Raw genomic sequence first — 27,854 nt, forward strand, 5'->3', positions numbered from 1 at the left:
AGATAGAGAGCAAATTGAGAATTAATGACTTGTTGTGAAGAAATTTCAGTCCTCTACTCTTCTATGGGTAAAGAGAACAAAGAGAACAGCTCTCTAGTCAACCCTGCCATTAACACAGAATCCACTCATTGACAAAAGGTGAGGTTTTGGAAGGTTAAAAGTGGTAAGCTTACAACAAAGCAGAATTCTAGTATGGATATTTTTTTTTGAATTATTATGTTCCTTATACAAACAGTATCAGATGTATTTTTAGGTCATGAATTCAGTTAGAAAAATCTTTGTGTTTAGTGTCATCTTGCCAGCTTACGATGCAGCATAAAAAAAAAAAAATCATGCAGCATAGAAAACTGTCAAGAAGTGGGATGGTTGGTTATTACAGAAGTTAACTAACCAAACACCCTTAAGACTGAGAAGCTGACAGTTCTCAACCAAGAGAAGGGGATTTTTTTGGTCTCTGAAACAAAGTAATAGTAGGAAGGACCTAATAATTCAACCTAATTCTGATACAAGATACTGCTCCATTGTTTTCATTATCTAACTGATATCATTATATATCCATATTACAGCCCATAGAGAAGTACGTAGTCCAAACCTTTTATTTAGTGAGCAAACATAATACAGGAAATCCAAACAAGACATATCTATACATAGGCACGCACACACACATATATACACACAAATATACATTTAAACAATGCAGAAGAGGTAGCACCGTGAAGAAATATAAAAATGCAGTGCAGTAAAAATACTAGGAAAAGTCAGATCTGTCTTCAAAGCATCTCTCCTGATACTCTTCAAAGTAGCAGGAGAGGCTATAGAATGATTAATTCAGCATCAATCCAACTTTGGAAGTGTTGCCAGTTCTCTTATATGACCGTAACTTGAATTTTCCAAATATGATCCTTCAGTTGACTAGCTGAAGGGGACAGTATTTAGTTCATAAATTAATTACTATGACTGTAACAACTCCGGTAATGAACTTTAAATCCATTACTGCTTAGAGGAATGAGATTGTTTCTATGCTTCAGGATGTAAGGCTAGGCACAAACACTGAATATTTGATTTGATTTTTTTTCTCATTCTAGAAAGAGACACAATTGGATGACTAAGTTCTGTTTTAGAAGAATGCCTATCCTATCAGGTGGAAAAGTAATACACAAACCTGGATGGATTTTATTGCTGGTCTTAACTACTCTAGTAGGTAGTTGTCCCAAAGTCACATTAGACATTAACAAACTTCAGTATTTAGATTTTATTGGGGGGAAGGTGGAAAAAAAAAAAAGGAACTTGATCTTTGCAGAAACATGATCCTAAAAGTACTGAAAGATGAAGACCGGAAGACTCAGAAAGACAGCTCCCCACTCCACATTCAGGAGCATCCTAACGTGCCTCAGATGCCTAGAGAACAAGCTGCTAAAAGCAAGAGACCAAGACAATAAAGCCAAAGCTATGACACTTCAAGACACTTGTTCAGCGACTCTGTACACTCAGAATGAAAGCTCTGGGCAGTGAATGGTCTGTGTGACTACTTAAGCAATGGTGCTTCAGAGCATCATCCATCAACAAAACTGACTATTTTTCAAGATTTTTAAGCTGTACTTACAGGATGTGAAAGACTTTACTAGAACAGTATTCATGGAGCAGAGAAGAAAAATACAGTTAAGCAGGAATGTCAACTGTTGAAACTTAAGTGTAAGAACAACCAGACCTAGACCTCAGTAAGTGCACCTGCCATCTGCATCTCTAATATCTGACATTCAGATCTGTTCAGGGCATGTCTCCAATCAGAATGATACACACAAGGCAGATGCAAGAGTTTAACGCACACTGCAGCGACAGAAGATGACATCTTACAGGATTCTTTTCCAGATTTCATAGTTCCCTCCATTGTTTAAGCTGTAATGGGCCAGCAGGAAGACAAGTCCAAAACAAACAGCAATGCAACGTATCTAGGGAAGATACTGTAGTATATTGTAGATAAATGCTATCTGATATACTCCTCCTCAGAGATGCATGATGTATCTTCATCTGTGTTTTCCTCCAAATCTGGCAAGTTGCCCCAGAGCAATACATTCACACCTGGTGGGAAGGAGGTAAGACAGAAGAAAAAAATATATATTTTTGGATGGTGTCCTTATTTTTTTAGTTGCTCAAGTGTCTATTTTCAGTAAGTACTCTTATAGCAAAAACTGGTAACTCACAATCTTCATATATTTAACGTGAATATTTCTTTTTTTTCTTCCAAAGTGATCTTGTAGGTGTTGCTGTTTACAGCATAGCTCAAAGAGTAAGTCCCTGCCTACTGATGTATTCGTATCGCTAATTCACATAGCTATCGATAATCCCCTCATGGCCAATTTATTTTTAAATGCATTGATCTGAAACACAGGTGACACTGAAAGGTTTAGACAACAAGTTATTCTCGTGTGCAAGGAGGTGAAGTGATTTGTCAGAATGCTATGCACTCCTGAAGACTCGAGGCAAATTATGCTAGACACTTGGCATCCAGAGAAGATCTAGCTGAATAAAGGAGCTAGCAGGAGCTGTAATTTCAGCTTGAGCTAATGGGGACTCAGTTATATAGGGTCAAAGTGACAACATGACTCACCCAAAAAGAGTGCCCATGGGACAGCTGCCTGATAGCACTGTAAAGCTATACGTACCGCTATAAATAGCAGCTGGTGGCTCTGTTGTTTATAGCAGTTATAATATTGCTCCAGAAAATCCTGACTTTCACCCACAGGAACAGTAGGTTAAGTGTTTTGATGAAAATTAATTAATTTCTACTAGAAATTTTAACTTAGGAAGTAGCTACAACTACCTCCCCCAAAGTAGTTTGCTAGATTAGCAACACAGCAACACTTGCCGTATGCCTCCATATGTTACACGCTCTCCATATGCTTTAACTATATTGAGATGCCTCATTAGAAAGAGGATTTGGAATTCAGGATTTCAGGGAAGAGAAGGAAACATATGTGTTCCTTACCAGAAGAGTCTAGTCTGTTGATGCCAAAGACTGCTTGGCTATGAAACATCCAGAAGTGGCCATTATTACAGGACAGCAGGCAAGGTTTGCAGGGAGAGATCACATGGTAACCAACAACATTACCGCTATAAAGACAAGTGAAATAGTGAGCAACACAAAAGCCTGATGGAAAGATTAATGGTGCTTTTTCTAGCTGAAATTAACATCAAATAGCCAGGGTACAAGACCATTATGTGATGCTCCTATTTTGATAAAGTTAAGGGAACGTAATTAAACAAGCATCTTAAGTGTTTAGAAAACATCTGTCAGGAGTTACAGAATATCTAAGCTTTAGATCTTTGGCACAGAGAACTATTTAGTAACCTGACTTGTGCAATCCGGATTAGTTTACATAACAATGGCGGTGTTTCTTTAGTTTGAAGGCCAGTGATTCCATTGGAATCAAATCCATCATGAACGTACAGCTCATCTGTAAAGCAGCACTGTGCATGAGTGTGTGTCAGGAATAGGGAGAGGCTAAGAAAAATATCTTTGAGAGAGAGACTAAAACTAATATCCTTAAGACTAAGACTATGAAAGCTTTACCTGCTCTCCTAGGTCAAAACCTAGGATGACATTTTTCTCCTTTCTCAGTCATGCGCTCCAGTGAGATATTTCACTTTCTCCACTTTTGTCATAAAATTTAAAATGCTGTGTTCCTATCATATCCTGCTCTCTCCCCTTTAAATCCAAGCAAGGTAAGTCTCTGTTAAGAAGCTGAAAGGATACTCTCAAATAACGCTACATGAAATGCGTTACCGGAGTTGTTTTTAGTCTTAAATATCATACATTAGTAAAGAGGATAAAAGAACTCCAAGAACTTTAGTGACAGCATCTTCCATCTGCTAGCGACAGCCAGATCTGCCAAGAGGATGTTCTATTAATTAGAATATGAGTAAGTACTTCTTACTGTGGCCTTATTCACACAATTATCTCAGTGTTGAAGCAGACATTTAATCAGGCAGGTGGCACGCAAGCTTTCCCATATACTCAGACTGACAAGGTTGTCACATTTCCACTTGGGACTTGCACAGAAATAGACTGGCAGCCAGGCCCAGAAGTAGTGGGCTGAGTTTCTATCAGGCAGCATTAAATCTGAAATAAAGTACGCAATCTGTTCATTCATCCCTTGATTTTCTCACTGCAGTAGGCTACAGGGAGAAGGCTGCGCAGCACTGCAGCAGTGCATGCATGTGAAGGTGCTGGTGTCATCGGGTGACATCCTTACCACTTCAAACACGCGATGTTCTTCAGCTTGCATTTGCAGATTTCAGTAAAATAGCAGCTGCCGATGAAGTCAACAGTACTAGGTGGGAAGAGAGTAGAAATATTAAAGTTTAGACATAGCTCTGGTTACAACTGCAAGGTTTAGACAGCACAGGTGTGAAGTCACAGCGAAGGGATGTTCGTGTTGTGCTTTCTCAAGAGCACGCAGTGCCTTTTACCTGTTGGTTAGCAGCCGTGCTCATGTGGGAACAAGAAAGCGCCCCGAGATGTTACGTTAAGGTGTCACAAGTCACCCCAACGTAAACCAGAAAGCACCAGTTCTCCTGATGCTTCCTGACACCGACACACCGGGGCCCTGCCGCTCTCACCGTGACTCCACCAGCCCGAGATCTGACTGCAGATGTCGCCCCGGCTCCTGGCGGGCCTCGCCTAAGCCTCCCGCCCGGTACCTCGAAGGCCGGGACATTTAGAAGCGAGCCTCTGATTCCTCATCTCCTCTTTAACCCCGCTCCCTCATCAGCGCCATCAGCACGCTGCTTTGCGGCCTCATTTCCTTGGCATTCAAATGCCGCGGTGGGAACGCAGCTCGGGGCCTGCGGCAGTGCCAGGGCCGGGCAGGCTCCGTGGGGACCGGGAGGGTCCTGCTCCTCCTGCTCCTCCTCCTCATCTTCCTCCTCCTTCCCCCAGCTTCCTCCTCTTCTTCCTCAGCCCTTTCCTCTTCTCCCTCCTCCTCTTTCACCTCCTCCTGCATCCCCTCCTCTCCTTCCTCCATCCCCCTCTTTTCCTTTCCTTCCTCCTCCTCTTCTTCCTCTCCCTCCGTCCTCCTCCCCCTCTTCTTTCTGCCCTTCCTCCTCCTCCTCCTCTCCCTCCATCTCCTTCCCTTCTCCCATCCCTTCCCCCCCCATTTCCCCCTCAGCGCCGCCGGTGCCTGCCCCGGGACTCACGCGGTGGGGGGGATGTCCGTGGAGTACAGGTCCGGGGCGGTGCCGGTGGCGGCGAGCAGCGCGGCCCGCATGCCGCGGGAGCTGAGGACGTGGCGGCAGAAGCGGCAGCAGAGCACGGCCACGGAGCGCTCCGCGAAGGCGCCGCCGGGCCCCGACAGTGACATGGCGGCGGGGGGGAAGGGGGGTTGGGGGGGCGCCGGGCCCGGCCCGGTAACGGCCGCGCTCGTGCCGCCCGTTTGAATCCCCAGCCGCGGCCGGCCGTTGGGCGCCGCACGCCCCGCCCCCTGCTCTGATTGGCGGAGCCGCGCGCCTCGCCCCGCCCCTCCGCAGTCCTCGGGGCGGAGGCCTCCGCGCTCCTCCACGCCCCGCCCACCCCTCCGCCAGGGGGCGGAGCCACCGCTACCCACCGAGGGGCGGGGCGGGCAGGGCGGAGCCTCCTCCCCATTGGTCGTCAATCCCGTCGCTCGAATCCATCCCCGCGCGGCGATTGGGCGCGGGGACGGAGGGGGCGGGGCGGCGGGGTGGCGACAACGGCGGCGGTGGCGGGGAGGGGGGGGGGCGAAGAGGCGGGGGGGGGGAACCGGGCGGCAGCGGCCGGAGGACGCCGGGCGGGCGGGAGGCGGCTCCGCGGCGCCCAGGTAACCGGCCCCGGGAGAGACCCCCCCCGGCCCCACAGCCCCCTCCCGGCCCCCGGTGGTCCCCGCTGGAGCCCCCCCGGTGCCCTCCGGTGCCCCCCCGGCCGCAGCGTCCCCGCCGCGCGCCCCCCAGGCGGGGCTGGCGGTGTGGCGGCGGAGCCCCGGGCTCCGTTCGGCTTCGTCCCGGAGCCCCCGGGGCTTCCTTCCCCCCCCCGGCCGCATTGTTCGTGCCGGGCGGGCCCCCGGGGCCGAGGGGGGGGGGGCTCGGAGCTTCCCTTCCCGTCCTCCGCAGCCCCCCCGGGCTTAACGGGGAAATTGGGAAAAAAAAAGGGGAAATGGGGGAAAAAGGGAAAAAGTTGAGCCTTGCGTGGGGGATGGAGGATGGGGAGGACGGGATTTGGGGGGTGGGGGTGGGAGGATATGGGGTCGGGGATGGGGGGCGATAAGGATGGGGGGGGAGGGATATGGGGACGGAGATGGGGACACGGGGTGGGGGGGGCTGAGGGACACGGGCACGGCCCCGGCTGCCCCCACCGCCCCTTCTGCCTTGTGGGGGGGCTCCAGGTTTGGGTTGTGTTTTTTTTTGGGGCGGCTGCGGGTCCCTAACGCCGCCGTTTGTCCCCCCCCTGCAGGCGGGCAGACCCCAGGACGACGGCCGCTGCCTTCTGCCCCTGCCCCTGCGCCCGGCCGGGCTTTGGCTCTCAGCATCCACGCGGCGAGAAAAAGCAGCAAAAGGAGAAAACCCCCCAAAAAAAGAAAAAAAATAAAAAATTAACCCCCCAGCCCGGCTCGCTGCGGCCCCGCCATGCCAGCCTCCAGCCCTGCTCCGCCGCCACCGCGCTGCTAACGCCGGGGGAGCCCCCGGGGGCTGCGGGAGCGCGGATGCTGCTGCGGGGGGCTGCGGAGCGGGGACACGGAGCCACCGCCCCCGGGGCCCGCTGCTGCCTGCCTCTGCCCCCCGCCGCCGCCCCACGCCCCATGGACTGAGCTTTGGGTTTTTTTTTTCCCCCCTTTTTTTTTTTTTTTTTTTTTTTTTTTTGGGGTGGGGGGCGAGGAGAGGAGGAGCGGGGCGCTGCGCGGCTCGCCTGCTGCTGGATCCTGCGCTCCTAGGGCGAGCCTTTCTGGGGGGGAGAAAACATGACGTCGCCGGCCAAATTCAAAAAGGATAAGGAGATCATAGCCGAGTACGACACCCAAGTCAAAGGTAAGGCGGCGCTTTCTTCCCCTCCGCTGCCTTGCTGCAGCCCTGGCTGCGGGGTTTGGGTGGGGAAGGGGGGAAACGGGCTGCAGATCGCCTGGAATCCGCAGGGCTTTCTCCTAACGCAGCGCCCTGCCGGGTTTGCAGGGCTTTTTCGCGGCCCCCACAGGGTAGGTGCCACCCGTGGCGGTGTGTTTTAAGGTATTTTGGCGTTTTTACCCAGTGCAGTGGATCTCTGAGTGCTGAGAGATCCGTGTTTGTCTGCCTGGGGTTTGAAAATCGGGATTTGCGTTGGGAATATGACAGCCGGTTAATTGCTTTTTAATCCTCCGATCGTAGGAACCTTTTTAAAATCCATGCGGTGTCAGAAGAGCATATTGCAGCCGGCAGTAACTGGGACCTCGCTTAGGGTCCCTGTAAAGCTATTTGTGCTAGAAAGTTCCATTATTCGGGATTTTGCTCGTGGTGAGCCCCTCGTTGCTGCCTGCTTTTTCATCTTGTGCTCTTGAGTAGAACTCCTCAAGGTTGCAGGGTGGGTATGCACACGTACATCTGCATACACACAGAACTGGAGGAAGCGAACGCGTCAGTGTTATTCCCGTATCGTCACAGGGAAGGGAGGAAAATGTCAGGAGCATGTTTGCAGCGATCATGCAAGTCTTCTGCAGGATTCAGCTGGCTGGGCTTCAGGCCATCATGTGCTCTGGGTTGAAAAAAAAAATGGTGAAATGTCTACTTAGCTTCTTATTTTTTGCAAAGTTTTCAATGTAACACTTATTAAAAATAATTATTGTTCGCATACGGCTTGATGTATCGCTGCTAGGAAGTTATGAGATTTAATGATTTATCTAATTGGTGAAAACTTGCTTGGTATGCTTGTAGCATGCAAGAAAGATGGCCTTCGGGCAGGGTTGATTGAGTTAAATCGATGCGATTTAAAAAAAGGTGATTTAAATCTGAGTAGAAAACGTAGATTAAAACTGACAATTAAAATACTATTTTGCTGTTATGTGCTTGGCTATTTTTCATGCTGAGGGGTGATCACTGGATGCGAATCATTAAAACATCTTGTTCTACAAGATGCATGTCCTACGCTGACCTTAGTGCTGTGTATTGAGAAGAAGTTTTGATGTTTTTGTTTAAAAAAAAAAAAGGCAGGTATATCTGAGCAAATATAAAGCTGGATAGGGGTTCACTTTGATTTTTTTTTTCAATTCTTGGATTCTTGAAGTCTGAAATGGAGAAGAATGGGTTTCTTTTTTACTAATTTAGTTTCTGTTCCTGTTTTCTTGCCATTGTTGATGGAAATGGGAATTGAAGGCAGTGTAAAATTAGAGGCTTATATGTTCTTTCATTGTTTATCCCATCAAAATATGCGTGATAGTCTGTAGCCACAATATTTGGACTTAAACCAAAGACACGCTGACTAATTGGTGGAATGGACACAATAACGCCAAAGGAGGCTTGAGAATTAGTAGGGCTTATCTTATCTCTTGCTTTTTCATGTGTTAGAAAAGAAAAAACATCTTCCCTCTTCCAAAAAGAGACCAGCGGGGTGTGTGCAATGGAGTCAGGCCTTCCCCGCGAGCAGAGACTGTCACTGCAGGCCTGTCAGCTCAGTCTGTAGATGTGGTCCCAAAACCGAGGCGTTTGGCTTTCTGCCTTACCAAACCTTCTTAACTGAGATGAGGTGAGGAAGAGCAGGGCCACGCTGGTTGGCGCCGTGCCCCTCGCGCTCCCTCGATGCCCACCAGCAGCGAGGGGCTGCCCGATGGCAAGCCTGAGGGTGCTGTGGGGCCATGGACAAGGCCAGCAGGAGGTGTTGGGCCCTCTCCTGCCCTTCCTATAAGAGGGCTGTGTGGAGTGCTGACCAGCTTGAATCCACGCCTGAAAGTAGGGCTGCAAGCTTGGTGCAGCACCTCAGCAGCAGGGAGCTCCGCTGGGCAGTGGGCATCTTCAGCACTTGTCCTCTGGGAGTAGGGCTGGGGGAGACTTTACGATTACAAACTCTTTCTTAGGCTTCATGAGGCTTGCAGTGTGTCTCAAGGTGCCTCGGTTCCAAGCCAGGTACCCATTTGAGCCTCCTGAGCACATAATTCAAGAGGCGTGATGGTCTCTCCGCTGCAGTGGGCGCGTGAGGTTGTTCAAAACACAGTTACAAGTGTGGTGCTGCCTAATCATTAAACGTACCTTAGTCCTTACGGAAAATCCTTGGTGTCCCAATCCCATTCTTAACCTACATGCAGGAGCAGCCTAGAAGCGGCGCTAACTCTGATTATGGGTTATTTGGTGCCTTCTCTCTCGTGTTGCAAAGTGACGCCGTGAAGCGGTCACCGTGGGAGTGATGAATCAGGTGCTGGCATGCTCCATGCCCTGTAAGATGTCATCTGTTTCTTTCAGATGAGAAAATTCTCTGATATTTTTTACTGGCATTTAGAAACTTGCCGAGTTCTTTGCTACGCGCGGTTCCGGGCTGGGCGTTGGAAGCTGTGCTTACAGGCATCGTTTAAAACCATTAATCCCTTAGCATACTCAAGCACTTCGAGTTATTACTAATAGAACGAGTGAGCTTTGTTTAAAAATTTAATAGCCTTAAGTTAATCAAGACCACTTAAAGCATAGTACCGCTGCTTGGTTAATGGATCATTTCCACAAAACTTTGTTTTTCTGCTGCTGAATTAACTTGCATCTTTTCTTCTAAAAGGTGCATGGGGGGCACAGGGTGTTGGTGACTGAGACTTTCTGCTCTTCCTTGGCCTTGACCCATGGGTATTTGTTGTCTTCCAGCAGCCAATTCCCTGGGTTTTGGGATGAAGCTGGCTCTTCGTGGTTTGTGTATGCAGATAATGAGGGCAGGGAGATCAACGCTAGGTTGATATGAGTTTCTGAAGATGGAGGATTGCTTCTTACGCATAAATCTTCTCACCCAGGGGCTAGGGGGCAGGAGTGGAGTAACGCTTCCTATTTCTGGTGTGGTGTGGCTCAGAACATGTTTTGCAGTCTGTGGGTGTCCATCCTATGGGTTGGTGGCCCTGTTGGGTCCAGCCTGGAGTTGTTCTGGCCGAATGGCTGCACCTCAGCTCCCTTCCCGCCTGACGACCCCTGGTCTCCTGCATCTGGAGGTTCGATTACAAACTTCTGTCTTATACAGAAGTGAAATAACCCGTGGAGGTGTCCAGGCAGGGAGGCTTTCCTATACAGCTGCTCTGCCTTACCTCTCTTCCTCCGAGCCTCCTGCATGTAATGGTTGCAGCAAAGCCTGGCTGCAGGGCTGCGCCGCTCGCCGTTTCGCGCCGGTGGTGAAGGGAGGAGAGGCTGCAGGCATGGGCGCGCTCTTCTTGAAAGACTCGCTGCAAACGCTGCTCTTTGAGAGGAAAAAACCTCTGAAATGGCTGTGTCATGCGGTAGGAATTCTCTTGACAAGATGACATGGGGTCAGCAGGGGAGGGAAGTGCTGCTTTGATACGTTTCTGTCCCATGTGCTCGCAAAGATTACGAGTTCTGTGAAGCTGGAAAGTGAGATTCTGTGGTCTCCATATGGAGCCTTTGATAGCTCAAGCTCATCCCCTTGTCTGGATTGTCTCTCCCAATTCCTTTGTGCAAGTTGCGGTAAGGCAGAGATAATGAATTTATGCTGTGCAGTGTGCTCCATGTGCGATTTGGACGCTGCCTATCTGTGCCCGACCGAGGGCTGTCAGGCTGTTTTTCGGGTGAACGTATTAAATTGGAGTGTACATTTGCTGGGGAAAGAAGAGCCAGTGATTTATCTCTTAATTCTTCTTTTCTTTCTCCTCGTGTCCCACGAGAGCATTATATTTAATTAGTTTGTATAAAGCTCCAGTAAATAGCTTCATGGTTTGGGCTCCAGAAATTTAATACTGACATTTTTTACGCAGCAAGGGTTCGCAAGCCGCTTCTGTCCTTGAGCATGCTCTACCAAAGGTTAAAAGATTTGCATCTGCTGCAAATCTTGCAGCGCAGTTCAAGAATTGCTGGGACTATGAAAAATAGATGAGTTCCTCGTAGCAGGAGTGAGCCCGGCACAGAGGTGGCTGCGTGCTCATCCAGCTGAGAGCATCTCGAGCTAAGGGGAGAAACCCGGTAAGGGGAACTTCAGGCAAGCCTCCTCCCAGGTGCTACCAAATCCAGGCTACTGTAATGTCTAAAACTTTCTTGTTAATCTCCCCAAAATTGCTGGTACATCTCAGCTAAGTCCTTTTTTCCTCTCTGGATCGAATGGCTGCTGGGGTATCGGTTCTGACTGTGATCTCTTCCCGAGTGCTGCCCGCAGTTGCAGGTGTCTCGTTCGTCTGCTCCATCTCCTGGCCGCCCTGTGTGACGTTCGGCAGCCTTAGCTCTGAGTGGTGCTGAGCTTCGTTAGCAATGATTACAAAAGGAGCTGTGGCTGGGCCAAGCAGCTGTAATTTGGGGAAAAGTATGCCGCTTTTGGTGGTGGTCTGAAACAAAATTGGGATTTCTCTCAACTGTTGAAAGCTTTCTTTTGTTAATGCTTTGGAAAAATCAATTCAAATAACCAATTTCTTCTGTTATGACCTAGGAATTTCCAGTATTGTTGACATTGCATAGGTAAAGTGACTTCTGTTGTGCAGGTCTTCAGCTGAGGTCGCGGGGTTGACTCCTGCCCACCACGATTCTGTTTGCAGATCTTAGCCTTGTGTTCGTGGGCTACGGGTGAGCTCCTGGCCATGCTTTGGCAACGCCTGTTTAATACCGAGTGTAAACAGGCTCTTCAGCCACACACCCTGGTGTGGTTTGGTGGAGTATTTCTAAATTTTGAGATTGAGAGTTTGTATATATTGCACTTCCATTGATGTTTAAAATGCAAAACTACCTTTTAAGGTTTTTTTTTTTTACAGTTAATCGTTACTCCGTGTGTGTAAGTGATTCCATTTGTTTGCAACAATGACTTGCTCCAGACTTTGGCTGTGGAAATGCTTCGGAATCATCTGTTTCTCTGCAGTTCTTGATAGTGCAAATCCCTCGAGTTTTGGAGCTGCTCGGATTGGGCCAGCTCGGCCGCCTGCTGCCAGGAAGGGGGAAGGGGCTGTTGGGAGATCGGTTTGATGTTACAGCAATAGTTTGTGTTTCTTTGTCTCGTGTATGGCTCCTACTAATGGATTATTAGCGAGGATTATTAACGAGGCAGCAGAGAGGTGAAAGAATGCAGTTTCTTCCTCTTTTCCTCTCCTAAATTCCCCTTGGGTCTCTTGCAGATCCACCAAGTGTTGCAAGGCGAGAGACCAGGGCTGACCAGGAGACCTCCGTGCACTCAAGTTTCTTCCAAAAGCAGAAGAAATTGTCAGAGTAACTCCAGGAGGGCTTTCTATAAAAAGTTTAGTAGTAGTAGCCAGAGTTTTCCCAAATTTCTAACTAAAAGAGCCCCACTACGTTTTTCCTTAGCTCTAACTGGTTTCCTTTTGTGGTAAGGGTACACATGAGCCTCTTTTCCTTTTTCTTTCGGTTACCTCCTGACTTCTCTCTTTTTTTTTAATGCTTACTATTTTTTGCCCTTTTTTGGAATTTACTTGGAAGAACCTATTTTACTGATCGATTTTCAGTTGTCTTTATGAAGAGTGAGACGTCTAAACCTTTGAGATGAAAAGTAGGTCTCAACACGCTCTTTTGAATAGTTTTTGTTACGCCACGCACAGTTAAGATTCATTACCTACTACTTTATGCAGTTCATTTTTGTATGACTTTTGCAGATTTCATGTTTTTGAGATTCTGTGCAGCTGCAGCATCACGGGAGTCCTGCTCTCTGAAGGTTGTCAACAATTTGTAGGTGATGGAGGCAAGTGGAGTTACGATTTGACTTGCCAACAGACAAAAACAATGAAGAAAACGAGAGGAAAGGGTCTTGATTTCACAGTAATTCCATAATTAGCGTCCATTCTTCATTTCCACGTTGTATTTCTCCTTTTCTTCCAAAATGGCAATGTTACAAAAGACAAAGCAGAGCTTTCTTGTGTGAAATCTCTAGGTAGTGGGCAGTAAAACTTGAATTGAGTGTTTGAAGTCAGTAAACGCGTGTGCATGCAGAATGACTGCATCGGGGAAGCTCAGCCTGTAGTTTTTTCCATGTAGATGCTGCAAGTGGATTTGAGCCATTTAAAATGTTATTTCTTGCCATCAAAATAACCATTCACTACTGTTAAACTGTAAAGCTTCTGACCCAGTCATTTTGCTTTGAACGGGTGCTGTGAATGTTGATCGGTGCTTGACAAAAAAAAAAAATGATGTGAGGGGCTTGGGAATTTGAAAATAAGTAAATAAATAGATTGTTTCCTCTGCGATGCTGGATGTAAACCTGCCAGGTATTCTGTGCCTCTCCCGTGCCATGGTTTGGGGTGGTGTGCACGCCTTTTGTGTGCTGCAGCATGTTCCAAAGGATACTGCAGGAAATCCTTGGCGTAAAACACAAGCCGCAAATTCACAAAACGCTCGCCGGGTTCTCCCCTGGCCTTCAATGAGTGTTTTCTCAAACATTTTCTCTCAAGGTGTTGTTCAGTGTGGTGCAAAAATTCCCGGGTCCTAAGCGCTTTTGACAAGCCACGAAACGATTTTTGCACAAATTTATTTCTATGAGGCCGGCAGCTGATTTATCTGGTGGCACATAAGCAGCTCCCGGCTTTTTGGCTCTTGAGAAGGAGCCAAATAAACAGATTAGCTCTAAACCAAGCACAGATTTTTTTTTTTTTTCTTCAGTAGTGAAGAGCTGCAGCAGGGTAATTTGGTCAGCCTTACTAATTCTGAAGCTTTTTTATTGTCGAGCTTTCCAGGAAGAGCTTTTTGGCCTCTGTTCTTTTAAATAGGGAAGGTTTTTTTGGTTTGTTTTTGTACCACTGTCGTTGGACGAAGGTTTTCATGCAGATGTAAGCCATGGAGCAATGTAATTCATAGATGGTGAGTGCTCACTAACTGAATCTATGTAAAATAATGGCAGTAGTTGTCCAGGAATTAGTCCCTGACTTTCTGTGGGCAGCTCTCTGGTCCCACTTGAATGAGGTGCTCTCGTTTTTCTTGGAGGAAGGCAGGTTTTGTTTGACGGACCTGTAGCTGACAGAATTGCTGAACTGTCCTCTCTGAACAAGTGGATCAATTGTTTTCTGAGCAAAGATCCTCAGCCTCAGTCAATCAAAACATTTCCGTGTCACCGTCGTGTTTTTGTAAGGCAAACCGTGCGGAGGAATTGAATCCGGCTTTCTTGCCACGGCCCTTAATACATCGCTAGCTGAGGAGGGGGGGGACGATAAGCAGCCCCCAAATTAGCATTTATTCTACAAGCTGATTGTTTAGAAAGGTGTTTTTCTATTTTCTTTGGTTTTAGCCCCTGGGCTGAAGCAGTCGCCCAGGACTGAGGAGGGCTCTGGTGTTTTGGGGCTGCTGCACGGTGCTGTGGGTTCGATCTGTCCGCGCCGGCTCATCCATTCCAGGAGCAGAGCAGCACGTGGCTGTAAGCTTTTGTTGTAAGACAGGAAGGTTTTTTTTTCCCCTGCATTTGCAGTTTGAGACTTGCTAATGATTGATGGGGCTCCTTTCTGTTGGCCATTTCTCACCCTCCGCGTTTCCCCTCCGTGCTGTTGCTCCAGGTCCAGAAGCCGTCGCGGTGGCACTGCAGATAACGTGGGGAATGGTGATCTTTTAATCACCAGCCTGTTCAATTTCGTTCAGAGGGTGTCTGGATATTGCAATAATAAAATATGATGCTGTCTGCTGCGGATGGCGGCTTAGCAGTGGGAAATCTAGAGGGGAAGAGCAGCTCGTGCTAGCCAGCCCTTCGCAGGTATCGCCCTTCCTTGGCTTAGTGAGCTGGCTGAAATGGGGTAGGGGCTGTCATGTAGGCATTAATTGATCCCCTGGTTTCCCTTCTCAAGAAGGAGCGAGTGATCCATGCAGGGCAGGAGGAAGCTGAACTGAAGGACAATTTCAAGGTGCCTACTGGGTGAGGTTTAAATGCAGTGGCATAAATTAATGCTGTGTCTTTGAGGATGCTCCTACATGTTAGCACTGAATTTGCAAAGTTAGATGATATGGGAAATTCCACAAAATGCTTGTTTCATTAGCACTGATTATTCTCGAAATACGAAGTTTTACACAAGGACAGGGTCATGGGTCGATGAAGCTCATGCCTTGTGCTGTTCCTGGTGCAGTGCCCTTCTCTTTGCCCCATCCCAATCCACCTGGGGGTTTCTTGGTGGAAATCACGACTGTGATGACTGAACTCCTGAAGCTGTCGATGGCATTATGAATGACCTTCTGGGAAACTACGATTAATGAACCGAAATGAAGCTTTCTAGAAATGGGATGCTCTTCCACCTTCTTGGAAAGCCGTGGTGATACCGTGTGCCTATAAAGCTGGATTTGGATGTGCAGCACAAAGGAAGGGCGGAGTGAAGTTTCGTAAAACGCTTGTGTGCCTTCCTTCTTCAAGGGTTTCTCTCTTAATGGCAGCATTTGACACATCCAGCGACAGGGCTCATTTTATTTATTTTGTCTTCAGTACATGGAAATTCCGGTCTGCGGGCCATAAAACAAAAATATCACTCCTGCATTTTTAAAATGGGAATAGCAACGCTTCCCAGCACCAGCTCTGTTACAGGCTGCTTTAAGAGTCCTGTCTGAGGGATGTGAAGTGCTTTGAAAGCTCTGGATAGGAAACGTGTCCGTAAGCAGCAATTATTACTGTGAAAAAAATGCTCTCCCTTTTTATTAATATGTGCATTGGATATGTTAAGGAACAACAATGACAAACCATAGCATGCTAAGTATTTTATGAAGTGTACCAGTACAGAGCTCTGAGGGGAGATGTGGAGGCTTTTCCCCGCGTTCGATAACCAGTTGTTCAGAAACTTAATAAATGAACGTCCCTGTGAAGTGGTTTTGGAAAGGAGCCTGGTTTTGCTTTGGTCTCCTTATTGAAAATAACTCTTCCTAGCTTTGTGTTCTTTCCATCTGTTGAAAAAAGGAGGCTTGCTTCATCCCATTTACCCCTTAAAATGGGTAAAGCACCAATATTTCTGCCTTGCAGTGGGCTCGTTGCACCGGTCCCTGCGTACCAGCTCACCAGGACCGAGTCCCCAGTGCTGCGGAAGGATGCTGAGCCACGAACAAAAGGCTGCCAGTAAACGACTTAAAAGTCTGCAGCTGGAAAAGGGAGGGGGAACGAGTTTCTGCTCTCTACAGAGGGAGGAACAAATGCAACATTACAAAGGTCACAGGATATAGTAATGATGTTTGGATGGAAACTTAACTTGCTATGAATGAAAATGTGCTCTTGTGTTTTCCCCCTGGAGCTGAATGTCTGAAAGCTCTGGATACTTGTTGTTCTGTTTCGTTTCTATTTTTTTTTACTCTTTTTTTGGCTCTCGTGAGCTTCCATGAGTTGTGCTATAGAAATGAGAAACATGGAGGGCAGGCAGCGCGCAGCTGCTGGCAGAGGCTCCAGTGCCACATCTCTGTTGCTTTAACCAAGGCTGTGGCGTTGTTGGTTCCTGGCTAATCCAGTGCAACAGTCTGAAAGGCAGAGATTGCTCGGTGCTGAAAATATCCATAGGGGTGCTTCGCAGTGAGCTTGCTGCGCTGCCAGCGGCACGATTGCTGGTGCCAGGGGAGCTCTGAGCACGGGCTGAGCACCGCTCCGTAAGGCAAGCGTGTGTTGTGTTGTCTAAACGTCAGTGGAAAAGGTTTTGACCCCTAAATTGCAATACTTTATTTTCCACAAGAAGCGTGCCGGTTAATTTCCATGGAGGGTTCTTGGGGTTTGGTTTGCCTCTGCAAACGCTGAAGGTGCTGAGCATGGAGCTGTGCCGAGGGGGTCCTGCAGCCCCAGAGCCGGCGTGGGTTGTGGCTCCTGGGCTGTGTGAGGCTCTGGCACTGAGCTCCTTTCGCCTTTCCTCCCTCTGTGTGCTCCAATCCTGTCCAGACTGTCTGAGTTTCGTGAGGTTTGGTGCCTTATCAATACACACGTTGTTGTTACCTTCCATTATGTGATTAACTTCTGCCCGTAATGATGGATAGCTTTACTCGGAAGTGTAAAATCCTCTTGTAGCCTGGTTATCTAATGAAAATGTGTTTGCATGCATCGTTCTCATACTTCATAAGGAATTCATCTTTACTTAGGCTTTAAATCAAATTATCTCTTCCCCCCTTTATCCATCAGAGTGAACTTAATAGCCGTAAAGAGCTTGTTGCATCCATCTTTTGATGAAACGCCTTTCATCTCCTTCTCCCCAGAAATGTTCAGTAAAAATGCCCCCTGGGCGGAGGTAGCGGGGTTACTTTCAGACTTGAAACAAGGGAATAAATCCCAGAACCGGGCTCTGGGGAAAATACCTGTAGGCAGATTCCTCTTCTGCACCCTGAGAGCAGTGACAGCTGCTGCCAAGGGGGAAGGTTTTTGGGTTGGTTTCGGGGGGTTGATTTCTTTTTTCCTTCTGAAACATTAGAATTAACACTTGGAGTTATTTTCCAGTTAACATATCCGAACAGCTGCTCCTTCGTGCTGTGATTCCGCGCTATTAAACTTATCAATTTGCTTCGCTGCTACTGATGAGCTCCTGGCTCCATTGGAGGAGCACCCATGGTGAGACCATTCCAGTGCTATAGCTGGAGAGAAGGAGAGAAGGCTCTGTCGGCGTTTTGGGAAGGAGCTTGTGACCTGCAGACCCAACACAGGGAGCGGACGGGGACGTTGTGGTGTCCTGTGCTGCAGGTGGCTCCGGCAAGCAGCGCCTGTGGCTGGTGCAGCTCCGTACCAAGCGCTTGCTGCAGGCTGACAGAGCAGCTCGGCTTTTCTCCGTACTCTGTTGCCTTTCCCAGCTCGCTAGCATCGTTTCAGTGGTTTTACGATGAGGCTTGGTGCAGGTAGTTCTCATTCATGGCAAACCCTCCGCCAAACCCCGAGCAGAAGGACCGGCTGCCATGGTTGCGATGAAAGCGCTGCTCGTTCCTGTACCGTGAGCTTAAGGGCTCTGCATCCCGTGAAGGGTTTGGGGCTGTCCTTGTGAAGCTGTGTGTGTTGACTCTCCAAATGCACTTATCAGCTCTGAAGGAACGATGCCTCTCCTTTCGAGGAGATTACTTTGAGATCTTGCGTGGAAAACTGCAAGCAGAGGATGAAAGCTGCGTGCATCTGTCGGATGTAAGCTGATTTTATTTCTTTGAGCGTGATCAGTATTCAGCCAGCCCAACCTGGCTTGGCTGTGGTGAAGAGGCTACCTTGTGCCTCCAGAGCTGCTTTGAGCCTTTGACATCCAGCTCTGCGCAGGGCTTTCTGATGTACAAGGCGAGCAGGTTCCTTTTCCCTGCCTGCCTCCTTTTTTTGGCTTCTTGTGTGCCTCAAAGCTTATTTTGTTAACAAACCCACCCCCTCCCTAAAGCCTCTCTACACACACCTCTACCTTGATGGCAATAATACTAAAATCTGTAGACCATTACCTTTTTAGGGGACTTGTGTGGCTTTTATCAGATATGTCAAAAGCTTTTATTTTATAACTTTCAATGTACGGAACATTTATTTATGTGGGGGAGGTGAGCGTTCATCGGTTACCCAAACAAAATCCTGTTTTTCAGTACTCTAAATTCAGCTCTGTTGTAAATCTGTTACAGCTCACGTTTTATTTCACCATGGCTTTCCAACCTCCTGCTTCACCCAACATCTCAACTCTACTTAGGTTTCAATCTTTGTGATGTCCCCTGGTCTATCAATGAAAACGAGGACACTCACATGTAATATTTCTTACTGAGAAGTGAGAATTCTTGGATATTAAAAAAAAGCCCAAAAGGCAGGGGTTTTTATTTCCTTCTGAGGACTGCTCTTGCAGAATTCTGAAACTTCCCGTAGTATATTTTAAGCATTATAGATGTTATTCCTCGGTTACTTTGAAGCTAAATAAAGTAAACAATTTGTGGGTATAGCTGGCTGTGTATTTATGAAATGTATATAATAATATACTTTCCTCTTTTAAACGCCATCCATTTTCCTGCTACATGGATTTATATGTTGATGGTGACTGGAAGAACATCCAGTCTGAATTAGCCTTTTTGCTGATCTTGGAGCTTCCTGGGTGTTGTTTTCCCCTTGGTCCTCCTCCAGAGTTTGCTGCTGTTGGTCCAGATTTCTTCTGTAGAGCTTCGTTCTTCTGCCTGTTGAGTTCAGTCGCAGCAGCCCCTGCGCGGGGCATTGTGTTCGGAGTAGGCTGAAAGTGGGTAAAAAGATTAAAGGGTAGTGAATTACTTGAAATGACCTTAAAACGAGGTCTCCAGTGAGATTTATGGGATTCAGTTACAGATCTTGAAACGTGTTGAGAGAATGTCAAACCTTTTTTTTTCTCCTCTTTTCTTTTGGTCTGGCAGTGCAGCCTGTGTGGTTGGAAAGGACGTGCCTCCTCTTTTCAAGAAAAGCCACTTGGGCTAAGGCTGCTATTGCACAGTTGTCTATTTTTGTCCTCTTCTATATCTTGTTCTTTGTCTTCTCAGAGGTGGCGGTGACAAACCCAGCACTGTGTAAGCAAGGAGGGCGTTGAATTGAGGTGCTCTCAGGGCTAGGTGGAAGGAGAGTGGGGGATGCAGTTCACCACCCAACTGAAACCCAGTGGAGTGAACTACGAAGAGCAGTCAAAGCAATTCCATGGAATTCCAGGACTGAGGCAGTTTGTGCCATCCTGAATTGCATTGTCGTGGAGCCGCGTTGTGTCTCGATGTCCCCTCTTTTGGCTCTTTCGTTTTTTTTCCCCTGTCTCTGTCTTCTCTCTTTGGGAAATGGACTGGGCAATAAATAGGAAGTAAACACTCCACTGAAGTTTCCTAATGCAAACAAACAGGTCTGCTATTTTTAAATGCCTTTTTTTTAATGATTCTTCTAATGTTCTTCTTGCTCCAGTGGGAATGAGTTTGAGTGCTTTCTTTGAGCTTTATTTTTAGGAGTTAAAGGCTTATGTGAAAGTGCAGGGGGAGGTCTTAGATTGACAGTCCGAGATACCAAATTTGTTTTTAACTGCTCCAAAGATGGACGAGTTGAGAATATAGGGAGATGCTCGTTCCCCTGCCTCTTGTACTGGGACTGCTCTTGGGGACACAGGGAGGTGTCAGCAGCGCTCGGTGCCCCGGGAAACCCCACAAACCCTCCTGGCTCCCACGCCGTGGGTGGGTGCTTGTGCTCCCTGTCTGGGTGCTCAGGCAGAGCACAGGGACGCAGGGAAAAGCTTCAGAGCTCGCTCTGTGTTCCTGTTTTCTTGTGTGAGGTATGGTGAGGGCGTTTCCCAGCTTCTGGTCTTCAGTTGCAGGTAATTGAAAATAATAGTAATAAAAAAAAAAACCCTTGCTGTTTATTTTCCTGTTGATTTTTAGCTATTGTGAAGTTCAATTGTTTGACTTCTGGCTTGGTTTGGTGTCCGTGGCGTGACTGAGTGTTCGCCAAGGTCTGCGTTAGCTTGGGCTTTCTGTGATTTAATAGCTAACTTAATAGTGAATGTAAGGAATTTCATGTGTATACTACTGAGGTGGACAAAGGGAAACGGAAACACGATTTACTGCTGGTGGCAAGCCCTGGGATTCACATCAAAGGCCTGCGATCTGATCCGTGTGCCAGAATTTGCAGGGACAGCTGCGAGGAGTCCGTCTGCTGATGGAGCCCCGACCCCCGGCTCTGGGGGGCCGAGGGGCGAAGCCGACCCAGAGCAAGGCCAGCCGGGGCTGGGAGCCTGGCGAGGCTGCCACGGGGCTGGGAGCCCCCAAAGCTGTGTTTTCAGGAAGCTTTCTCGATGCTCCCAAATGTTATTAATCCACCCGAACGTGTTAATGCTTTCTTTTTTTCCTGTCAGTTGGGACTAGAACAGACAAAGCTACAAAGCAATCGCGCCTGTTGAAGGAAGGGGAAAAGCGTAGCGAGCTCAGAAAAATCCGCTTTGCCTTGTAGGTAATTAGGAGGGACTTTAGTAAGGGCCTGGCTCCTTGGTGATTTCATTTTCGACGTGCCTTAGCTTGGTTTGAGGTTAGACCGTTCACACTGACAGGTTTCTTGAAATGGATGTTCTCTGCATCGCGGTGACCCCGGGTATGTCTATTATTACCGATGGCAAATTGCGTAATGGCGTGGTTAGGCTAAGTAAACTAACAGTGCAGACACTGCTGCTTTTGTTACCCACGTTAATATTTTTGTACAACTACTGTTAACTTTCTGATGTGGGCTCTTCAGGTTTAATATTAGCCCTTTAGCTCAGCTGGATGCACCTTCCCTGCACGCGGGTGCCCGGCTTACAGACACTGCTGCAGGCAGGTGGCTCGAGCTCATCACCGAGCCCAGCAACTTGCTGATAGCTCAGTTGGTGTCATTTTGGCTTGAGCAGAGCTTGGTTTCAGTTCTGGGCTGCTCTAGGTGGGGGGAGAAGTCCAGTGAGCACAAGCTGCTCTTGGCTCTGGCTGGAGGAGGAATTCCGCCGTGGATTTTTGCAGATGTCTGACTAGCACAGAGGGCCTGGCTGGGCTCCTGGGGCTTAAGAAAGTAACTGTGTGGTGGTTTTTTTGTTTTGTTTTTGTCTGCTATCGGTGTCAATTTTGCGTCAAAAAATTGAATGTTTGTAGAAGTAATGCGAGCACATCGCTTTATATTGTGACTGCAGCGTCACTTCATAAATAATTACGAGGTCATGCTGAGACGCGTGCGGTGTCCCTAGGAAATGGCTTTCGTTCCTGGTGTGAGCCTACTGGTTTTGATATATTTTGAGTTCCTTACAAACGACAGGGCGAGGAGTTTGCGATGTCTGCTTCTTGGAAAGCATTGGCTGACAATCACACGTGCGGTGATGGTTTTGACTGGTTCATGTCGTGCCTGTCCTTTTTTCGGTATAAGAACAACGCTGAATTGGGGAGTGGAGTGGGTGTTTGGTACTTTTACAACTATTTGTGTAAAATTTTAATAGAAAGTTACAGAATTGCTGGCTTCTTGCAGGTGCAGCAGCCAGCAGTGGTTATAATTGTGACATGTTTACCCCCACGGAAGCGATTTGCAGGCTCCCCGTGACAGCTTTCCGTGCCTCCACGTACTGCAGGTGCTCCAAACCTGTCGGGGGCCGTGGAGGCCGCGAGGCATGTGAGGATTTCTCCGCTCGAGGCCGACCCCGTTGGGTGCGGGCGGGCTGGTGGCACCGCGGCCATTTGTGGCCATTCCAGGGCTGCCTCAGCTCCGACTTCCCATGTCGGGTTGCCGTTCAAAGAGAAACTTGCTTGTTTTACACTTTAAATAGCTCTCAGATGGTAACGTGGATAGCGAGCGCGCACAATACGGTGGCGGCTGCTCCATTATGTGGGCTCTGCAGTGCTATTATTAGCTGACAATAGCCGGAATGAAAAGCCATAGACACTGCATCGCCAGTGAGCCATTGTGTGCGCGATGTTTTTAATGATGTTTTTAATTCGCAGAGCCAGAGGTCTTCCAGGATCTCCTTCTCCTGAGCTCCTTGTTGGAGACCTTGTGCTCTTTTTCTTTGGAGACAGCGGAGGTTAGGAAGCAAAATGGCTCTTAAAGCAGACTTGCAAATCGTGCTTGCTTAGGATAATGCTCGTGACTGTAATAGGCTGTATATGTTTTCCCCATTGAGCGCTGGGAAGGTGACGGTCTTTGCAAAGATGAGTCAACTGTGTGTTCAAAACACATCTGTCTCGATTCTTTTTTGTTAAAGTTTCTGTTTTCGAAAGGAGGCTCAAGCATGCAAATAGAAGGTTTTGATCCCCTGTGTGTGACTGCCAGGGCTCTGGGGGAAGCTGGTGTGGCTGAGTGAAGTTCGTCCCGACCTTGACTGATGGCAGAAATGAATAGGGGTTCTTGGTACTTCGCTGACTCAGCCCATCACTCCTTGGCGGTAACAAAGCCAGAATTTTTAAGGAACAGGTTTTTTGACCAAACAGGTGTAACTTCTTTGCAAGAAAGCAGGTTGCTCATCTCAAATCTCTTTGGCACAGGTTACTCAGGTTATACACCTTCAATAACTGTGTGTCTTATATAAGAGAGCATTGGTTTCAGGGGCATGCACTGCACTGTACAAATCAGGGAGAGCACTTTAATGTTTATACAGCAACATAAAATCTTATTTGAAGCCATAGACAACTGCCTTTTTCCCATTCCCTTCCCAAGCTTCAGCACAAAGCCTAGCAGTGATACAAATTGAGCATAACTCTTACTGGCATTACCTAGTCCTGAAAGGCAAACTGTCCACTTTTGGGTCAATAAAGTCAGTTTTCATGTATGATGATGCTGTAGGGTTGAACGTTTTCTGCTGCAGGCCTTTTGGATGTTTTGGGTCTGCTGAAAGGACACATCTGGCACCTGGTGAGCAATCCAGACTGTCCCACAGCACTGAATGTAATTTTGGTGTTTGAATATAATTTTAATAGCCCTTTACCTGACGTGTCAAGAGTAAAATCTTGGTCTGTTTTTCCACTGTTGTCGTATCCTGTTTTCTTTGTTTTGGTGTGCATTTCTTTGTGGTTAATGAAGATTGATCATTGACTTTCAAAAGTATTAAATTGAACCCCAAAGAATAATCAGGTGGCCACTGCTTGCTGCTGGAGATCAGACCACGTGGGACGAGGAACGGTTTTGTCGTGAACAGTTGACGCAGTTTTCAGAAAGAGGGAACCGAAACCTCTTGAGGAAAGAATTTTCTGTTCGTTCTATTTTAACTGCATTGTGAAATCAAGGAAAGTACAACCTAATGATAAACTTGAGCTTGTGTATGCTGCAGCAAGAACTGACGCTTAGGGTGAAATGTGTGGTGAGCGGGAGAAGGTGTCTGTCAGGGACTCTGATGCTAATTCCCCTTTACCCATGGAGAACTCCCGTTACGGATCTGCCTTGCGAGAGGGCCTCGAACAGAAGTACCGTGGTTCGTGGCATGCTGTAGGGATGTTGGTTTGCTTTGAAAGCCTCTTCTGGGGGGATGGCTGCCCAGACCCCTTCCCAGGCATGGGGCAGAAGCAGTTCCTCCTGCCCTTCATAAGCACAGGGCTGGCGGTGACGAAGCTGCCGCCACTGTCAGCCTCGGCCCCAGCGGAAGCAGCCGCTGTCCCCAGACAAGTTGGCTTCTTCCTCGTCAGGCTGCTCGGTTTGAGGAAGGTGATTTGCATTGCTGAGTGCTGCCGATACAAGCTGCGAGCGTGGAGCTGGCTGCTTTGGCTCAGTCCTGTGCATTGTCTGTGGGATGCACGGGAGCGTGCAGTGTCACAGTGACTAAAAATGAAGCTTTCCAGGTTGGGGTGATGTGGGTTTATCAGGCTGGCTGCAGATTGATTGTCTTGACAGCCTTCAAATGCAATCACTTGTTAGCTATGTTTTAAAATGAGATTAAAAGCTGGGCATCCTGTTCTTGAGGTTTTGCACTTCTGGCATACAGTGCGAGTCACTTGTGAGTAGGAATGCTGCAACTCTTGATGCCTTATGCTCATCCCGAGTGTGATGATATTGGTATTCCTGGTCCAACGCCACCGACTTCCAGCCATGCAGTGTGCTGGCCAAGCTGAACGTCAGCAGTGTGCTGAGCACTGGTGCGGCTCAGTGCAGAGGTTTTCTGCAGCTCCTTGACCTGCCCCATCTGCAGGAGCAGGGCGTGAGGTTGGGGACAGGCATCGTGCCCCATGCAGATGGGGCAGAGCGAGGCGGGAGCATCCGCTTCAAAAAAATACACTTTGATTTATTCTTTCTCTTTTATTTGTCTTCTATGCTGCATCTGCTTGCTTTCCCCTATGCTCAAACCCCTTTCCCTGAAAGCAGCTTATGAAGCAAGCACTGGAATTTGTCAAACAAGCCCAGGGTTCTGAAAGTAATGAAATGCTTCTTATGAGAACAAGAGCAAGACAGAATATTTACTTCGCTTTTCACAACCTTTATTCTTCTGGAATTGCAGTAGTGTGTGCGATTGAAGCGTTTAAAGTTTGTTAACCTACCACTTGCTCGCTTACTGTGTACCCGTTTTCTTCAGGCAAATAAGCTGACTGTGCATCCATTTATTTTTAAACTTAATCTTATTCCTTTTTTTTAATTACAGCATCCTCTGCAGATGTTGGAGTGTCATAAAAATGAAACGTAGAAACAAATGCAAAACTGTCATGGCTTGCTCCAAATTTGAGGCAGTAATTAAGGAGATGTAGGGGAGTCGTGGAAAGTTCAGCTGACTTTATCTGTGCATCCTTTGGCAAATGATGTGTGGACTCGCTAATGGGAAGGGCAAATGCGAAATGGACTGGGAAACAGCTCTAGATATGCAGGAGTTTATCTGTATCGGTGCATCTGCTTTGGCCTTATATGCAGTGACAAAGTCAGACTGGTGTTTTATGGAAATCTAAGTAATTTACTTGGATGTGAAGGATAAAAATGTTGAAATGTAAAAAAGGAGGGTCCTCAGTTGATGCCAAAGGGATACAAGTTTCCTATCATCTGTCTGCTTTGAAAGAGTTTCTGGCCATCTCTAACACATTTGACACATTATTTTGTGTAATTTTTGTCTGGCAGTTTGTTTCAAGATGTTAGGTTTCTTTAAAGCTCGTCTGAATGTTTTGTCCAGATGGTCTCGGTGTGAGTCACACGGTAAGGTACAGTGTCTTTCTTTGATAAGGTTACTCATTCTGTTCAGATAGCTGATGACTTTACAACAGCAAAAGGACAGATCTTTCATGTTAATGGAAATTACCATTCAGCCTCCTGAAAATCAGAGCAGAGCGTCTGAAGCTTTCACTGCTCATTTCCCACTTTAAGTTATTCTGATGTTCCTGTGAAAGTGTTGGATTTTAAATGGTGATAACAGATCCATCTGTCCTGACTCTTCACAGTAGTATCTCTTGATAATAATGGTTCACCACTATGGTAGTCTACTTTTGTGAAGCTTCATTTTTATAAGGCTTTCCTGGTTTTTGTTTTTTGTTTTTTTTTTTTTTTTCCTTCTCTTAAACACTTCATCGTATGCAGGAAAAGGGAAATGCTGGGCTGCATATAAATGCTCTGTGCCCACTGAAATGCCTTTAGGATTGCATAGTGTGCACGTGGTGCTAGGAGCAGCCTCAATAAGTACAGAACTTCAAATTGTGGAACACCATAAAGAATATGGATGTTATCTCCTTCCAAAATGCAATGTGTGAAATCCAGTTTACATATAAATATTTTGTTCTATTGATTTTTTTCAGAAAGAGAATAAATACCATCTTCCCTTTTCTGTGTTGTCTTTCTGTGCATGTCAATTATAGCTCTGTGCCATTAATGATTTAAATGTGTAATGAGCAATCAAGTAAAATGTCTTGCATTGAAAATTTGTAATTCAGGAATGTCAATTACTGGATTTTATAAGTTACCTGAGGTGTTGTCAACATGTAAATCAAATTTGATCAAGTCTTACTGAAAGTTACATGTGGCTTTATCAACAGAAATTTTGTCACAGTGTCTATTTTCTTGCTCCATATTGTCAAGACAATAAAGGGCTATTATTCAGAGCCCTTCCTGGCATAGCTTCTTTTTAAGTATGCATGTTTAAAAAAAAAACAACACTAAAATCAGAGCACCATCTCTGGCATTTTAATTGGATTGAAAGAAGGGTATCCCTGGGCTGGCTGACGTCCCTGGATAACATGAGAGCCGCTGGAGCACTTTATAGAGTGACGTTTCCTTTCTCTAATGCAAAAGTGTTATTTTCAAAGGGAAGACAGAGAGATGTCTTGAAGTAACCGGAACCTGAATTCACACTGAAATGGAGAATGACAGGCACATAAAATAGTTGGCACTTAAAGACCTTCTAGCTATTTCTAGTATTTCAGTGCTGGGCTGTTTGTTTGGTTGGTTTATTTGGGCGTGTTTTTTTAAGTCCCCGGTAAATGAACCAATATAAACATTCCTTTTAACGAGGCCTGGCAGAAGAGCTGAAGCCGAAGGCTTAGCTCCTGCCTTCCGTGTTGACTTTGGCTTATGCTGTATGGGGCTTTTTCAGCCGTTCATTTTGGCAGATTGCTGGAGCTTCAAATAGCAAGAGTAAATAAGTCACACCCAGGATCTGAACTGTAACAGTGAATGGGTTACGTGTGCTTTGGTTTCCTCCTGTCCAAATGGTTTTAATAAATCTTAATTTTTTCTGGTGTGTTTTCTAGGGACTGAATTGTTTCTGTGGAGTCGCGTTAAGCAGATGCAAAATGGAGCGTGCGGCCAACCAGGCCTCCAGCACAGCGCGAGCTGTGGGGGGGGGGGGCACCCAGCGTGGCACTGCCCTGGGTTGCTCTGCACAAATGAGAAATATGCCCACATGCAGCAAGGTGTTCTGGGGCTCCGATCCAAAAAAACAAGGGAGGGGTTGGTTTGCTGAGCAGATTTTGGGGGATTTTGGGCAGCTGAAGGCAGCGCAGTGCAGTGCGAGGGAGTGGAGGCTGAACTGCAGGGCCCGGCACAGCAGCTGTTTGTGCACAGCACAGTAAACAGGAGCGGTGTCTGTACTTGAGAGTATGTGGAGAAGCAAAGGAGTGAAGCAAGAGTCAGAAATGCTTGGCCGAGTGGGTCTTTCCTCTCTTCCAGTGAAACCCCAGGAGGAGATGGTGTTGGTGACAGCCCCGCTGAGCTGCCCCAGCCTTGCAGGGAGGCCGACCACGTTTCACCAGGCGCCGAAGGCCTTTCGTCCGCCTGGGTATCTGTGGTGGGTGCTAAAACCCCCCTGACACAGTTCATAGAGTTAAAACCTCAGGTGTGGGGTCGCAGGCAGGCTGGGGAAGCTGCAGCAGTGCCCACACCGCTCCAGGCAGGCAAGGAGAGGTGTCTATTTCTGCACCACTGGGCTTCATGC

General features: G+C 47.3%; 2 protein-coding genes across 6 annotated transcripts in view; one reads left to right on the forward strand and one right to left on the reverse strand.

The window, feature by feature from the left end:
- Nucleotides 1-578: 578 nt before the first annotated feature.
- Nucleotides 579-5,351, reverse strand: FAM72A (family with sequence similarity 72 member A). The gene is made up of 4 exons (XM_084497562.1): nt 5,197-5,351; nt 4,254-4,331; nt 2,987-3,111; nt 579-2,079 (listed from the first exon to the last, which is right to left on the reverse strand). The coding sequence occupies exons 1-4, from the start codon at nt 5,265-5,267 to the stop codon at nt 1,985-1,987; spliced, it is 369 nt and encodes a 122-aa protein (XP_084353688.1). The 5' UTR covers nt 5,268-5,351; the 3' UTR covers nt 579-1,984.
- A 434-nt stretch (nt 5,352-5,785) lies between these two features.
- SRGAP2 (SLIT-ROBO Rho GTPase activating protein 2) overlaps nt 5,786-27,854 on the forward strand; it is a 102,043-nt gene continuing 79,974 nt past the window's right edge. For all 5 annotated transcript variants that reach the window (XM_084497557.1, XM_084497558.1, XM_084497560.1 and 2 more), the window contains exons 1-2: nt 5,786-5,834; nt 6,464-7,035. In XM_084497557.1, the coding sequence (XP_084353683.1) occupies nt 6,969-7,035 (67 nt within the window). In that variant the 5' untranslated portion in view covers nt 5,786-5,834; nt 6,464-6,968. The remainder of the gene's footprint in view (nt 5,835-6,463; nt 7,036-27,854) is intronic.

Source organism: Aythya ferina, assembly GCF_964211825.1.
Source record: "Aythya ferina genome assembly, chromosome: 25".
Lineage (NCBI taxonomy): Eukaryota > Metazoa > Chordata > Aves > Anseriformes > Anatidae > Aythya > Aythya ferina.

What these genes read in the sequence shown, in the direction of transcription:
- FAM72A (XM_084497562.1), bottom strand. Translation starts at nt 5,267, where the DNA reads ATGCGGGCCGCGCTGCTCGCCGCCACCGGCACCGCCCCGGACCTGTAC. An exon ending in ACGGACATCCCCCCCACCGC is followed by an intron (nt 4,332 to 5,196) that starts GTGAGTCCCGGG and finishes CTTCCCACCTAG; the next exon opens with TACTGTTGACTTCATCGGCA. An exon ending in AACATCGCGTGTTTGAAGTG is followed by an intron (nt 3,112 to 4,253) that starts GTAAGGATGTCA and finishes TTGTCTTTATAG; the next exon opens with CGGTAATGTTGTTGGTTACC.